The sequence below is a fragment of the Neopelma chrysocephalum genome, unplaced genomic scaffold, assembly GCF_003984885.1.
Source record: "Neopelma chrysocephalum unplaced genomic scaffold, ASM398488v2 Primary Assembly neopelma1_25, whole genome shotgun sequence".
NCBI classification, from domain to species: Eukaryota; Metazoa; Chordata; class Aves; order Passeriformes; family Pipridae; genus Neopelma; species Neopelma chrysocephalum.
The window spans coordinates 34,610,591-34,626,958 of record NW_020897694.1 but is presented as its reverse complement, the minus strand read 5'-3'; the positions used below and the strand labels follow the sequence as shown (position 1 = coordinate 34,626,958).

Genomic DNA, 16,368 nt, shown 5'->3' with positions numbered 1-16,368 from the left:
TCCATCCAGGATGGCAGGGAGTGAGGGCCACAGCACCGAAGAAGAAACCTTTTCAGCGGTACATCGAGGAGAAACGCCTCTCATGAGGGAGAAGGTGTCGGCCCCAGCGGGGAGACCTGCTGTGGGGTACCATCCCCTCGGGTCGGCCTCAGGCAGAGATGGCGGGGCAGACTCCCGGGAAACCCGCGCCGCGCCGGCTGCCGAGGGGGACGCGCTTTCAGCCGGCAGAGGCACGTCTCCACCCGCCTTCCTGCCGATCCCCGCTCCCGCCGGCCCCGCCGCCGCCCCGCGCCGGCCCCTCCGCGCCCGCCGCCGGCCGAGATGAAGGCGCAAGGGCAGCGTGTGCGAGGGGAGGGCGGCGAGGAGCCGGCCCGGAGATCTCCTCCCGAGAGCCGCCGGCCCCTCTGGGGACGCCGCCGAGCATCCCTGCTCTTCCCAGGTTCTCCCCTCGGCACGGCCCGCGGGGCGGCGGCCGAGGCAGCAGCGGGCGCGGTGAGCGCGGCCGGGAGGCTGAGGGGGGCGGCGGCGGGACTCTGCCTGGCCCACAGGCACCGATGCTCCGGCCCCCGCCCCGGTGAGGCGGGATGAGCTCCGCCCCGGAGGGAGAGAGTGCCGCGGGCACCGGAGCGTGTGTCGCTGCCGGGAGCCGCCTCGCCCGGTCCCGTCCGTTCTCGTGTCGCCGCCCGGGGCTGCGGGTCCTCGCTCCGCCAGCGGCCCCAGGCCGGCACTGCCCTACCCTGCCCGCGCCGGGCTCCCAACTTTCCTCGGCGTGGCACGAAATGTGCTGGGGCGCCGCCGAGCCGCTTTGACGTCTTGATCCTCTCCGAGAACTTAACAGGATCGCAAAGCCCTTCGAGCGGCTTTTCCCGGTGAGCCGGGTTTAGGCGCTCGGGCTCCGGCCGTAATCCGCCCGCGCCGCGCGGAGGGGCGGCCCGGCGGGCCCTGCCCTGCCCCGCCGCCCCCGCCGGGCCGCGCCGGGCCGGGCTGCGCTGCCGGGGCTGCCCGGCTCCGCGGCCGGGAAGGGTTCCGCGCTGGAACTGCGCCGGGAAGGGCAGCGCTGACCGCCAGCGTCGCTCGAGGATCACGGCCCCGGGGCATCCGCATCCCCCAGGCAGGCGGACGGTCGGAGGGAGCTCCAGAGTTCGGGTGCTGCGGAGGAAAGCGTGGGCTGGTGAGTCTGGAAGAGGAGGCAGTAAGCCTCCCTTTCTGTCATGCCCGTGAGAGCGGGATCGTGTCCTGCATCGGACTTCAGTTCCAAACCTTAACTCAGAAGCTTGAAATGAAAACATAACTTACAATATTTATTTATTTATTTATTTAGTTAGTTAGTTAGTTAGTTTTAAATGAAAGTGTTCATTTGGTTAATTGACACAGAGTTCTGCATACAATCAAATTGGATTCAGGACACGAATCCATACAAAAGTGAGGCCAAGGGGCACTTACACCATTCCCGTTGACTGATACTTAATTTTGCCAGTTTGATCGATGTGTTTCTTAACTTCTCTGCTGTCTGGTTGCTGTGGTGTAAGCAGGAGGTTGTTTGTATAGGTTGTTTCCTATATAAAGGAAATGCTAGCAAATAATGCAAGTAGTGAAAGGGAATAATTTTCCAGTGATTCCCGGTGCTCCCAATAAATTGATCTTGGTTCTAGCCATATGACATCTTTTGCAAAACTCCTGTAGTGTAATCCAGGCCATAGTGTGCCTAAGAATATGCAAGATACAATAATAACTATAATCAATCTTTCTCTAATGGAAGGTCCACTCACTTGCTGAGAGAAAAAAGTCAAAAGAAGACAAGAAAAAATGACCTGAACGTTACAGTTCTCTGAAGAATCGATGTTAAATGTAAATGTTGGTACCTGTTGAGTGTGGACACTTTTAACTGTATTTTGTTTTCCAGATTTATAATTGTTGCATTCAAAGCAAGTATTAGAGGAACGTTGTATTTAAAATCTGTAATTTTCATTGTTACAAATAAGTAAAGTGTAGTTTCAGATGTTACAGGTTTTGAAATAGCATAACTTTGCCTTCAGTTACCAGGGGTTTTTTCCCTCTGGTATTGTTTATGTAATTTTCTTTGAGTTATGCATACTAAAACCATCTGATTAGAAAAATACAGGTGCAGATGATAATGGGACTGTGAGGATGGCTGATTAGCAAGGGTAGTCATAGTAAACATGCAGTGAACAACTTGAGGGAAGAGCACATCAGTGTTAAAAAAGTATAAAGCATCCTTCCATATTAGCATCTCTCAGCTTTGCCTTCTGTGTATCCGAGCCATTGTCATATAATTTGCACCCAAGCTCCGTTGTTTTGGTTCAGCATGTTGTCCTGCAGCCTTCTCCGATGTTGCCATCTCTTTTCATTAGCATCTCTTAAATCCTCTTCTGTCGAATGTCTTGTTACTGCTTGTGAAACGTGACAGAATTTACCTCTCGAGCTTTCCTTCCCTAGCCAAGTGGAATAGCTCCAATGGTTTACGTAATGTGGGCAGGGAGTGAATTTGAAGGGGTAACATTCACATATACGCACGTGCATGCATGGAAACTTAGGTATATATTTTATAGACACGCATCCAGAAGTGTAAACCTGCTGTGTTTTAGCTGTGTTCATGCCCCTGTTATGTTCCCTTTTAAGAGTTATCTTGGTAAATAAATGCACTGACAGAGATGTTGGCAGAACTGGTGAATTTCAGACAGTGGCTACAGAAGCCTTGCACAGAGCTTATTTGCTGTATAGAGACATGGGTACTGGGTACCTGCATCTTGTTAGCCCATACGAGCAACAGAAACAACACGATGTAGCTTGGTTGTCTAGTCAGCTGTAATTTGTAATTTAGTGGGTTTTAATTTACAATATTATGTTCAATATTCACGGCTAGTTTCTCTTAAATAGTTTCCAGTCTAAAAAATAATAAATTCATAGAAAATGGTCTGCAAAAAGTTTAGCAGATCTTAGAAAATTGAACTGCATTACTAATAACTCATAGATATAGAAGGGAAACTCAATTCAAATAACCATTTATTGTAAAGGTTATTTTGGTACTACAAGGTGCCAGGGACTCAGCCATCAAATAGATCAAGGCTAATCATGTGCATTTCATTCTAAAACTATAAATTTTACATACAAGCATATGCAGTGTTGTGTGGAGTATACGCACATCCTAGAGTACCTGTAAAAGGTATCTAACAGATCTTTGGTACTGAGGCTACTAGGCTATGCATGTAAACTATGTTCATTTTCAGGAGATGTCAGTGCTCATAGACTGTGGTAAATGTAGAATGTTGTAGCAGAGAGTAATAACATTTGAAAAGTGTGCTTTTAAAAGAGGTCCTAGGGCTTAAGAATTGTTGATTCAAACTGTTATGCATAATGATTCATGAGGGTAAGGTGGTGCAGCTTGCTGATTATTTTTTCAGCCCCTTGGGTTTGATCTAGTAGCCTTTATACAAAGTTGATGTCCATGACAACATGCCAGAGTCCTATCTGCGGGTTAATTTACAAACCTCCAAGTGGTTGAAGAAAAAAGTTGTGCCTTGTCTTCACATCGTGTAGTTACTTAAAGATCCAGTGTCCAGTCTTTGATGTCCATTTGTTGCCTGTTCTGGTCGTATCATTGGAGCTGCAGGCTGTCACACGTTACATACACAAGATACAGAATATACAGCTGAGCTACAACTATTACCAAGTGATATAACAAGGATCATGTAGGTGGAGGTCAAATCCCAAAATAAATCCCAGAGTCTTAGGAGGGTTGAACCTGAGCGGCTGTGTGAGGATTTAGAACGTGTCTTAACTGAAATGATGTAAGTGATCCTATGCAGCTTATTACTGCTTCCATAGCTATAAATGAAATGTTGAAAGCCTCAAGAACTACAGTATTTTACCAATTAGACAAACACATAAGATCCGTTATAAAACTGTATGTAAGGTCATCCTTTACTTTGTGATGGTGAAACATATTTCACCTTGAAAAGCTGGTTTTTGAATTCTGTCATATTTTCCCTCCGTAGTCCTTTTAGTCTAAATAAATAAGCTTTGAGAATATTAAGTGGTGGTATAAATAGCTTGATCTGCCATCACTGCTTGATAAACAACTACATTTATTTTGTATCAGGTGTATTAATTCTTGGTTGGTTAATGATTTTGAATTAAGTTAGGGTGAATTAAAATATTCTACCCCAAAGGGGAACTACTAGAGTAGCCCAAATGTGAATTCTCAATGCTCTTGAGAAGGACACTATGGTAATTCAAAGTTCTTTCACAGATGTTTGACAAGCTGCACAATTCATTTTGGTGGCTTAGCTGATGGCCATCAACTTCCTAAATTTTATTTATTTATTTATTTATAATTTATAATATTAAAGTATGTGCCTGGGTTTTTATCCTACTGAGTATGAGCAAAATTGTCTGAAACATAGGACAAAAAGCTGCTCAGAGGCCTTGACAGTGTCCAAATAGCTGTGGGTGCTGAAAACAGACATTCCTGCTGCTGCTCCAGTATATGTCCTCAGAGCACTGAAAACCCATGAGAGAGTTATGTGTGAATATATCCCATAATCTATTGGTAGCAGGCTCTAGAGAAAGGAGTAAAAATGTTTTGGCTTGCTTAACTTGAAGCAGACTCAAAAAGCTTCTTATTTTTGAGGTGCAGCTGCTCAGCACAATGCAATTTGCTACACATGAGCGAACAGACTTGAGAAAGAGGGGAGTTAATGTCTGTCAGTTGGGTGCCACCTCTTTTTGGCCTGGAGTTAGATGCCCAGTTATTTTCAGTCTCCCATTTTAGCTTCAGTCTTTTCATATTGGCTAGCATATGTAGCTCCCCTCTTAGAGGCTTGTTCCTGGGTACCTGAATTTCTGTATGCCTGCTTTAGGATATCCACTGGATGGCACAGCTCCTTAAATTTAGATACTGCAGCCTTCATACCTCTTGTTCTAAGTCTTTACAGATATGGTTCTAAAGAGATAAGTAGAACCTGATTTTCAAAATTAGTAAAGGCTTATGTGAATCTGAAGTTTTCATGTTATTTGAACTCATATTTGTTGTCAAACAACTTGCTGTCTTGATAAAACAGGTCTTTTATACCAGACAGTGCATATAAAATAATTTGACACAAAACATCGGTTTCTATTGAATCCAAGAGGATAAAAGAGTACATGAACTATTTGCATTTGGAGTAGGCAGTGCTATCAGTAATGTATGATTTGTTACATTTTTAGCAGGATAATACATCTTTATAATTTAGCTCTAGTTTCAGTCTCAGTGATTTAGGCACTGAAAAGCAATCTTCTTGAGTGTGGAATTATTTATTATTCATCTTTTTCAGGTTAGTACAATTGGTAGCAAGGACAGAAGGACTAAGTGAGAAAGCATGTTGAAATTCTGCTTAAGGCATTGGTAAAGATATCAATCTTTCAAGAGCTAGGAAGGTTTCAGATAAGTTTTATTTTGCTGGGTGACTAGATTGAAGCTCAGAGAACTATCCTTCTGTTTGTCCGTCTGTTTCTCTTGTTCAGTTGCTTGTGGGCTAAATACCTGTTCTAAGGACCTAACGTGGATTTATCAGGCTTGTCAGCCTTTAGGTAATCAAGTGTTACTCTCAATGTAATTACTAGCTTTAAATATTGAGAGTAGAGAGTGTAGTTCTGAGATAATAGAGATTTTATAGAAGGCAAATACCAACGTGTGGTGGGTGCAGGCCCCCAGGGGCTGGCAGGGTGCTGCGGGGCCCTCTCTGAGGAGCAGCCAGGGCTGCCTGTGCTGGACACAGATGTCTCCACCTGATCTCCTGCAGCCAAGATGGTGGCACTCTGGGGAAAAGCACTTAAGAACAAGTATAATGCCACAAAAACAGTGTGTTGGGAATGAGGGGAGGAAAAAAGGGTGAAAACAGTTCTGCAGACACCAAGGTCAGAGAAGAAGGAGCAGAGGTGTTGTTCTAGGCACTGGAACAGAGATTCCCCTGCAGCCCATGGAGGGGACCACACTGGAGCAGACATCCACTGTAGAGGACCCTACAGTGGAGCCAGTAGCTATTTCCTGAAGGAAACTGCAGCCAGTGAAGAGGAGCCCATGTGTGAACAGGTTCTCCTGCCAGGAACTGTGGCCCATGGAGGACCCACACTGGGGCAGTGTGAAAAGGACTGCAGCCTGCAGCAAGGACCCACACTGGAGCAGGGGCAGTGTGAGAAGGAAGAAGCGGCAGTGAGGAAGCATTGTGGACTGACTGCAACCCCCCATTCCCCACCCACTGTGCTGCTGGGTAGGGTGGAGGAGGTTGAGGAGTTGGGAATGTAGGGGTGAAGTTGAATTTGGGGAAAAAATGAAGGGTAGAGTTGATTTTGTTTCTCACCATTCAACTCTGTTTTAATTTGCAATAAGTTAATTGAATTTTCCCCAATTTGAGCCTGTTTTGCTTGTGATGATAATTGCTAAGTGATATTCCTGTCTTTCTCCTCTACCCATGAGCTTTCGCATCTTACTTTTTCCTGCTGGACTGCTGAGGAGGGGCAGTGAGAGAGCAGCTGGGTGGGCATCTGGCAGCCAGCTAAGGCCAACCCACCACAGTACTGTAACAACTATGTTTTTAAATACAAACCCAAGCTCTACTCGCTTCTTAAAACTCCCTGATAAGAACCAGTATTTAGTAGCAATTTTGGAACTGCAGATCCTAGACAGCTGGAGACGTCTCTCTGTGGCCCTGTGAAAGGTATTTGCGGAGCCTCACGGCTCTTCAGGACTTTCCTGCTGGTTCCTCCTGATAGCTCATGATAAGCTGCTCCCTAGTCAGTCACTTGCCAGATTTTGGATCCAATGTTGAAATGCTGATCTCCTCCCTAGACCATTGAACACATTTATCATTAGGATTCTTGGAGGCCTAGTGTCATGGTTTGAAAAGGCCCAAAATCCAATTCTGATTCCTAGCCCCCCTCCCACATCTCAACCCCATGTGAGATGGGTTTTCCAGACAAAAACACGAGACTCAATATGGGGGAAGGAATATATTACAAAGACTATACACATAAATAAATACTATAATACACTGCATACAATCTTAACTCTATATCTATCTCTACCATGACAGTAATATTTACAATGGGCCAAATCTCTTCTCCCTCCAAATAAAAGTCCAGGAGAGAAGAAGAAGAAAAGACCCCTTCCAGTCTCTGAGCAACAGGTGTCTCTCTAGGCAGCAGGCTTTCTTCTTCTCTTTCAGGCAGCAGTAGTAGTTGCTGGCTCTCTGCCAGCACACACGAGGGAGGTCTTCCAAGCCTCTCTCGGCCCCCGTCTTCAAACAGGGGGTCTTTCCATGGGCTGCGTAACCCCAGACACGGCCGCTACACCATGGTCATATCACGAAGCACCGGGGTCTTCGTGACGGTCTGGTATCCTCAGGGGAGATCAAGCCCCTTCACAGAGCTTCTGTGCTCTGCTTCAAAGATGGCTGCCAGCTTCTCTGAAGCTGCAGCAAGGAGGGGGGGGAAAAGCCCAAGGTCACCCCCTCCACACACATTCCTTTGGCCATCCTGGCTGAGCTCTCAGGAGGCCGGAGCTTCTTAGCTCCTCTCTGTAGTGCATACTGCACTTTAGGACTCTACTCAGTCCACCACCCCCTCCTCTTTCTCAGAGGGGTCTCTAGTGAGTTTGGGGGTTTTGGTTTGAGCCAGTTCTTACCCCCAGAACTCTGTCTGTGCCGTGGTCTCGATTCTCTTCCTGCTGCTGCTTTTCCTTCTCCTCAGACACCTCTGTGTCTGCCTTAGCTGCATACCGGCTTGTGTTCCTCCTTCTGGTCCTTATCAGTTGGCTTTTTGCCACTGCTCTTCAGACGCTGCTGTCTCCGCTGCTGCTCCGTCGTTGCTCCCAGCGTCTCCCACTTCTACTTACGGGGGAGAAAACTCCCCCAGCTCCTAGCCACAGGCACTCAGTCCAGCTAACACTGTTCCAAGTCCCTGCAGCCCCCCCAACTGGGGCTGGGGGGGCAGAGGCCCCCAAGGGGCCGGAGCCCCTTCTCCTCGTGGCCTCTACAACATGGCCACCTCTTCCTCCTACAACAAGTATCACTGCTTCTTTTCCGGTCTCCAGAGATATGTTTATATTTTGCAGGAGTACTGATTGGGTCAAGCCCCAAGGGTCACCACCCCCTGGGGGTTACCACTTTCCTAGTTTCAGGGGGAGAACCTGGCTCAAACCACTACACCTAGAAAGAACAAATATTTCTCCTTTATCAGATAGCCAGTAATTTGTCAGAATTTTGTGGGCTTTATGCAGTGCCAAACCATGTTACTTCAGGAGGTCTCACCACCTGCTCTGTACTCAAGTTGCTGCATTATTTATTTTTATCAGTCCTGTGTTCAGTTTCCCTCCACCACAGCTGGGCACACATAACACACCTTCATCCACTGTCCCTACCTCCTTCCAAAAATGCATGATTGTATTTTATTGCTTAATAGTAGAGTTGTATTTTCATGAAATGTTCCCCCACTCCTTTCCTCCAGTATAGTGTAGAGTAAGAGTTCAGAACACACTGTATATTGAGTGTGAACTTTACAGCTGAAATTATTGTAACGGATCTGAAATGAGCTCCAATTTTACTTACATAATTTTATTTTATTCTTCATCTTTCTAGCGTGAGCAAGACCGTTTTTCTTTCTCTCCCTTCTCTATGTCCTTAATCATTCTTGCCATGCTTTTATGCTGCTTTATCTTTCTGTTCAAGAGAAGGATTAATAGTGTTCTAGATAAGTCTGCACTGTTGTTTTGTGGAACAGTTTTAGTGTTCTTTGTGTCATTAACATTTTCCATGTATATATTGTTAGTTATTGCATCAGCAAGCCTGCCCTGCAGTGAGCAGGGTGTCACTGAGCTGTACATGTATCATAAGTTCATAGGATGGTCTGAGTTGAAAGGGACCTTAAGGACCATGTAATTCCAACCCCCCTGCCATGGGCAGGCACACCTTCCACTAGACCAAGTTGGTCCAAGCCCCATCTAACCTGACCTTGAACACTTCCAGGGGTGTGGCATCCACAGCTGCTCTGGGCAACCTGTTCCAGTGTTTCACCACCATCATAGTGAAGAATTTGTTTCCAATACTTAATCTAAAACTACTCTCAGGTTCCCTTTTCTGAGACCATATGGCCCATTTGGAAGCATGTAAGGCAGTAGCTTACATGCTGTTCACCTGCATTCATTGATTTCCATTTGCCTGTGTTGCACATCACTTGTCATCAAATTGAGAAATTGATGTAGTTGTTGGGGGTCACCCTGAAGTTCCTTGCACTCCTTTTGTTACTCCTGCCTATAGTATTTTTTGCCATACTGAGATCTTCTTGTATCACCACTCCTTCTTTTCATCAGCATCATTAATGACAGATTTTCCTATGGAGCTCTGAGGAATACTGTTCTTAAACTTCTGCAGTGGTGAGGGGGGCTGTTTAATCCTGTTCTTGCTTTCTGTCTTCTCATTTTTAATCCAAAATAGTATTTGGCTTCATATCCTATGAGTTGTTTTGTTTCTTTAGTGGCATAGTTTTTGAAAGTCTAAATAAGGTTTGTGAGTGTTTCCTGTATTCAGCCCTTCCATTGGCATACTCAAGCCTTTCGAGGAGATTTGGAATATCTAATTCCAGTATCTATTAATAGTGTTTAAGTCCAGACTAGTAATATCTAATTTCAGGAGATTAGTAACATCTAGAGAAGCCATTTCAGTTTTAAGTTTAAAGAAATACTATACTTAAAGTTTTTTAAATCAAACTTTCGGGAACTGATGCAAAGTGTCTGGAAATCCATATTCACACCTACAGCATTTGAAATACAGAAAGGCATTGTTCACTAATCTCCAGATTCAGGGGCAACATATCTTCTCAGTGAGAGAATACATGTTGTTGGTAACAAATTATTGACATCATCCCAAGACTTCAGAAGGCTTTTATTAGCTCATAATTTTATTATTTCAACAGTTTTATTGTTTTAACAGAGTTATTTATTTGTTGGATATTATAAACCAGGTGACTCTTGTTTAAGAACTGCCAGAGGTAGACATCAATCTGATTGTGAATCATCAGCACTGATGAGTCTTACTGTTGTGTTAGGTCATCAAGATCTTAACTCAGTACTCTGAAGATACAACTTTAGAAAAAAGGTTAGTGCTTTGTAACTTATGAATCATTCTTCTTTTCCCACCACCAAGATTTTAAAACCTTGAGTTATGTTTTTAGCATAAATTATCTGCACTTTAGAAATTAATTCTTCTGAGTGAACATTCCAATCTGAGGCTGGGTTGAAAGAACTCAATTTTTTATATCGATGTGTAATAAAAATGCACATTTTTCCCCAGTAAAACTTCAGTTAACCAGCATGAACAGGGCTCAGCTTAAGATGAGACACAGTTAGACATTAACTGACTTATACTGAGGCAAAATTAGTAATGGGAAATACTAATCAAAATTTCAAGTGTTAAATGATACTCAAGTGCTATTTCTAGACTAATTTTATTATTTCTGGATTAAAAAATAACCTATTTTATATTTTGAAATATATTAATTTTAAAAGTTGTATGTGATTTTCTTTAGTTGTCTGGAAGTTGAGTGGAGGGTAAGTTGGGTATCTGTTTTTTAAAAAAGTGGATACATAACATAGTTCTAATCATGGATTATGAGCTTTGCTTCAGGAATAATTCAGGACAGAAAGTTAGTTTCTGAAAGATATGTGTTTCATTTCCTCTTAAGGTGAATATTGTGTAGTCAGTGAGGCAGAGGATTTCAGGTGAAAAAGAGACAGTAGGTGGTCTGAGGGAGTTAACTGATCCTAAGAGAATTTCATTCTAGTTGTATCTCAAACAAAAAAGTTTCCTGAAGGGAGTTTCAAAACTTAAATTTTTCTGTTTTAAAAATTCAAAGCTTTCACTGAAAGTCTTTCAGTTCCTTATTTGTAAGACACTTGTCTTGAGCCTTAAAACTTGTTTTGCGAGGATAGATGTGATATGAATTTGGAAAGGCATTGAAGGTCAAATCTGGAAAGGGATTCAGATCAATATCCTAAAACTTGTAGGAGGTGAGCGACTAAATATCTTAACAGCGATTGTCTTGAAGCAGTATAATAAAAAATCTGAGTATATGTTTAGTGCAGATTTTTAATAATATAGAATTATTGCATGGTGTATAATAAGCTGAGGGGTAAGTTTCATTAATTATCTGCTTGGTTAATATGTATTTTTGGAATAAACAGTTTAGTCACAATATAGATAAAATTAGCACAAGGGAATCAGTGTAAAATGGAATGGGTTGTCCTAGCACATGTATTATCTAGCTATTTTTGGTTGACTTTCTAACTGTAATCTTTTTTTAATGAGATTTTATATGCAATTTCAGTGGATAATAAGTATGACAGTGTAGGTATTCATAAAGCCCAGAGACTAAAAAGAATACTGTGTCATGTAACCCTTTTTTTAGGTCATGATGAATCTTCTTTGTTACACTTTTACTAGCACTTTTTTTTTCTATCTACTGCAAGTAATCAAGAAACATGTCATTTGTATGTGTAAATATCACTGGCTATTATTCAAATGGTTGAAATTGATTTTTGCTGTTCTACTGTTTTAATAAAGCACTCTTTTTAGTACAGAGCACATTTCTTTTGCAGTCTTCATATTTTTTTTCCCATTTCAGCTGTCATTTAGATGTTGATATGTAAAGCAAAATGGCAAAAATCAACACCCAGCACTCCTACCCTGGTATGCACAGACTGTCTGTCAGAACTACTGATGAAGATATTGAAAGGATTGAAAATGGCTATATCAGGTAATACATTCCTTTCATCAGAGTCAAGAGGACAGATTGCTGCATAATTTGTGGAACTCCTCTAGCACCAGGAATAGGAGCTAGCGTTATGGGAATGTTGTGTCATCTTGTTGACCCTGTGCACTTAACTGACTTAGCAACATATATCCAAAGTACTGAAGAGACAGACACAGGGAGGTTGCCATGGCTTGCAGTTTTGGAACCAGAAGCTGTACTACCTCAGGAATAAAGCCCATTTTCACCTCAGTTGAAATTATACTAACTCATTAAGGAGAAACATCTTTCTGAAGTTACCACACAGATAGCAGGGTGTGTGCTCCTGACAGAGTATGTGGGATTTGGTGAAAAAAAAGATCCTTTCGGCACCAGTGAAAAGCCTTGGGAAGTTTTTTTAAATGTAGCCTCTGCAAATTGCCTAGTACATGTGATAGGGAGCATTTGTAATGTATAAAGAATATCAACATTTTTGTACTGGATTTTCAGAGTCCATCACTGTACAGAGGAAATGTAATAGTTCCTTTACATTTGCCTTCCTGTTCTAATAGTTTTAAAGTGGCTGTTTAAACTGTGCCAGTGAGCTTGCACTTACATTTTGCACAGTACCAGCCATTTCTCTAAACTGGGCAAACCCTGCTGGGCCTGCAGGAAGGTGTCTGATGATTCACAGCATTTGTACAGTCTGGAAAAAATGTTCTGCTTTTGTCAACCACCTCATCTATGTGGACCTTGTCAGAGTGTTTCTTGCTGTTCAAACGTATACCCAGACTGGAGCACTCAAACTCCTGCTGGGCTGATAGGACTGCCTGCTTTATGAGGATTTTTGAATTGCATGCCCCTAGTGTCTAGTATGGATGTGATTCCTGCCCTGTTTGAGTTGGTCCTTTTTTCCTTTTTGCTTTGCTTACATGATACCTTTTGTCATGTGGGTGTACCTATACTAGGGAAAATGGAGCTGCTTCTATTCTGCACAGTATGTCTTGCTTGACTTATTTAGATTTGGAAGAGCCATGTCCCTTTGTCTCTGTTTACGGTGATATCTCAGAAACAGGGAAAACACAGAAATAAGCATCTTCCTTTCCTTTTTTTTAATGTCCTAGTTGCAGAGGGATATCAGTGATTGGCAGCTCACAGAATGGAATTACTGGTGGGGATATGAGAATGGGGTTATAAAGGTTTAACTGTAGGATTGCATCTGTTTGGTCATCTGCAATTTCAGAGGCAATATCTTGCTTTTGACAGATAGAGGGACTGAAATATGAACTACACTTGTATCATCATGATGATGGTCTTAAAGAAACATTTATTTCAAAGAAATTTGCTGCAATCAGCATTAGTTACAGGAGTTCATCAAAGATGGAAAGATTTGAAAAAGATAAAGATATAAAAAAGATAAAGATATAAAAAGATAAACCACAAAAAGATAAAAATATAAGAGATAAAAAGATACAATATTACTCTTTAAAAAAGATCTCATATTTAGGGGGTTTGAATTGCTCAAGTGATTGCTAGTAAGTGTATACAATACCTTTATAATACCACTCAAAGAATTTTGGTACAGGTTTTTAAAGTTCAGTTTTGTTTTAGAATATGTCTGTACCAAAAGATGGGTCCCATCCAGAATTTTAGCCCTTCTCTATTTTGTAGCAAAATATACAGCTATAGACATTGGGAAAAAACCACTAGGTTTTGTATAGTAGCAAGCGTTTCTTCTTTGCCATTGTCTTCCTTCAGCTCCTGTTGGCTATAGTTCAGCAAAGCAATTAAACACATTACTTAGTTCTCACTAAAGTTAGTGGGTGTTAAATTTATGCCTAATGCTAAGGATGTGCTTAAGCCCTTTTCTGCTATGAAATGAGGCATTATCAAGAAAAAGAATTCACTGCAATAGTTAACAGAAAGCTGCTCCTGATCTTTAAGCTGTCATTCTCATATATGCGGGAGTGATTCTTGTGCCCATATTTTTACTTCTGTAGCATGTTATGAAGTTGGTTCATTTTGTTAAAATAAAAAATCAACAAAACAAAAAATAACAAATGAATCTCCATTTTAAAAATCTAGCCTCTGCAGAGAAACAGCTCAAATAGGAGAGGCAGCACATTAGTCTATAGACACAGGTTACCTGTCTAAAAGTTGGGGTTCAGCTGTGCCCTGTAGACATCTGGATTTCGGTGCCTTTGTGTGAAAAGGTGTCTACGTTCCTGCTGTCATGAGTGGAGATCTAGTCAGTACTCATAGTCAGCAGCACCTGGGAAACTGTTCAGCTTACCCTGGAGCTGAATAACTCTTCAGGCTCATTTGGCTCTTTTGATTATGAGAGAGGTATTTAGTTGACTAAAATAGGCGTCTAATGCTATTTGAGATACCATAGGGTATTTGAAGCATTTGGGTGGTGCTAGTGGATGTGAGGAGGGACCTGTGTGGAGAGGTCTGATAAAGTATTTTGCAGTATTCCAAATGGTACTAGACTCCTATATTGAGGCAGCTGAATCAAGCTCAAGATAGCCACTGACTATAATGAGAACTTAGATACTTATTAGGTACCGCCCAGCAGCAATATTAGAATTTATTGCTAAGATCACACAAAATGTATATTTGCCTGTAAACAGAAATGGAAGTGCTTAAAAATAGCCATGGTAGTGCAGTCTAAAAGACTGACTAGTCCAGCATCCTTTTGCCAGCGGGTCTGTAGGCTGCTGCTCTAGGAAATAGTAAAAAAGGTGGGCAAACTCTACTACATCCAGCTCAGGAGACTTCTTGAGACAAATGCAGGATCTGTGTATCTGGTAATCCATAATGAATTTCTGTTCCATGAGTTCGTTGCTTGTCCCCTGGAAGCCATGTTAACCTTGGCAGCCACGATATTCTCAGCACTGACAACATAAACTAGGTTATAAAAGTATTTCAATACTAGGCAGTGTCTACTGGTGTTTTGTAATTAGAAGAGAAGTAGAAAGCAGTTAACAAGTTGAGAATCCTGGGACTTTCAGGATCTATTTTAGCATTGTTCTTTTGTAGAAATAATAAAATTTTAATTCTGTGTTTGTCAGTTTCTCAACTGTGAGTGCACCCCACAAAACCAAGCTGCTAATTATCTTTTTGTGGGCATTGAAAGTGCTGTTGCCAGTTCTTATGAATATACTGCAACTATCATTATAGTCAATATTTTCCTGGCAATACAGATGAACAGACTCGTGAGAGTTCATGTTTGCATTTCAAAGGGGGAAAAAAGTCATCCTTAGTGGTCGTGATAAAGTCTTGTAAAAGTGAATACAAAAGACTGGAAAACACAGAGAAAATCCTAGGAGTACTAAAAAAAAATTCACAGTGAACCCTCATAAAGTCCAGGTTCCAGTGACGTAAATTTCAAAACTCCATTACTGAAAGATGAGACTAAATTTTCATCTGTTTTTCTCAAATGCTCTTTTTTCAAGTGCTCATAAATAGTCTCTAGCTTCTGAGCTTGCTGGAACTTATGGCAGAGCCTCCCCTGACTTTAATTCACATTGGATGGCTCCAGAAAAGTAGGAACATAGGGTTATCAAACATATGCTGTGTTACTAAGAAGACAATTTGCTGTCCTTTTTCCTGATATAGTAGGTGGAAAGAACTGGTTGGGGGTAAGTGTGGTGAATGCTATATGGAATTCTTAAAAAAAAAATTGCTTTTGCAGAACCCATTCACTGTGTGAGGATGCATCTTCAGAACTGCAGGGAGTCATTTCTGTGGAGGGAAGACATGTATCTGAATCCCAGACGAGCTCATTCACAGGCAGGGGAGCAATGGCAAGGTAACATGGTGACTAGTAGAAATTCCAGCATTGAATTTAATTTGTTGAAAGAGTTGACAATTTGGAGTCAAAGAAAGAAGAGCCATCACTTTCCAAAGAAAATGGATGAAGAAAGTCTACTAAGAAGTAACAGAGGTTGCCTTTGACCTTGATTCTGAACTCTTCTTGTATTGCAGTAAAAATCTTAGAATCTGAGAGATGCTGAATAAGCCCACACAGAGTTGTCAAATGTAAAAAAATAAATTATTTTTACATAATCAGATCTGAAAATATGTTGAATGCTGTGGAAATGCATGAAGTGAGGCCAAACTGTAAAGTAAATGGGTGTTTGATTCTGCCTGATAGCAGATGCAGTGTTACTGTACTATCAAATAAAACATAATGATGGTTCCCTTTTGGTAGATGGCTCTGGCATGGGAGGAGACAGGGGATCTTGTGTTGTGAGTGCAAGAGTTTCTCTCAGTTTTTAGAATCCAGTTATGTTTATAATGGATTTGGAACGTTAGTCAGCAAAATTGAAGTCAACCATTGGCTTTAACTGTTCACATTACCAGGACTTAAACATAAATCTCAAGTGGAGCTTCAAAAACTTACTGTGTCTGCTTTAAATATTTCTACCTGAGACTGCAGAGCTCTGCCTTTGGATACCATTATTACACACAATACAGACCATACTCAGTTTAAGCATAGTGTATTCCAAAGAGCAAAGAAAAAAATTTTTACAGAACTAGGGTCATTTAAAGAGTGTTGTTTACACTTAAGCCTTTTGTATGGGG

General features: G+C 42.0%; 1 protein-coding gene across 3 annotated transcripts in view; it reads left to right on the top strand.

Moving 5' to 3' along the window:
• The first annotated feature begins 1,035 nt into the window (after nt 1-1,035).
• Nucleotides 1,036-16,368, top strand: part of CNGA3 (cyclic nucleotide gated channel alpha 3) — a 31,649-nt gene continuing 16,316 nt past the window's right edge. For all 3 annotated transcript variants that reach the window (XM_027674858.1, XM_027674857.1, XM_027674859.1), the window contains exons 1-3: nt 1,036-1,171; nt 11,674-11,805; nt 15,476-15,592. In XM_027674858.1, the coding sequence (XP_027530659.1) occupies nt 11,705-11,805; nt 15,476-15,592 (218 nt within the window). In that variant the 5' untranslated portion in view covers nt 1,036-1,171; nt 11,674-11,704. The remainder of the gene's footprint in view (nt 1,172-11,673; nt 11,806-15,475; nt 15,593-16,368) is intronic.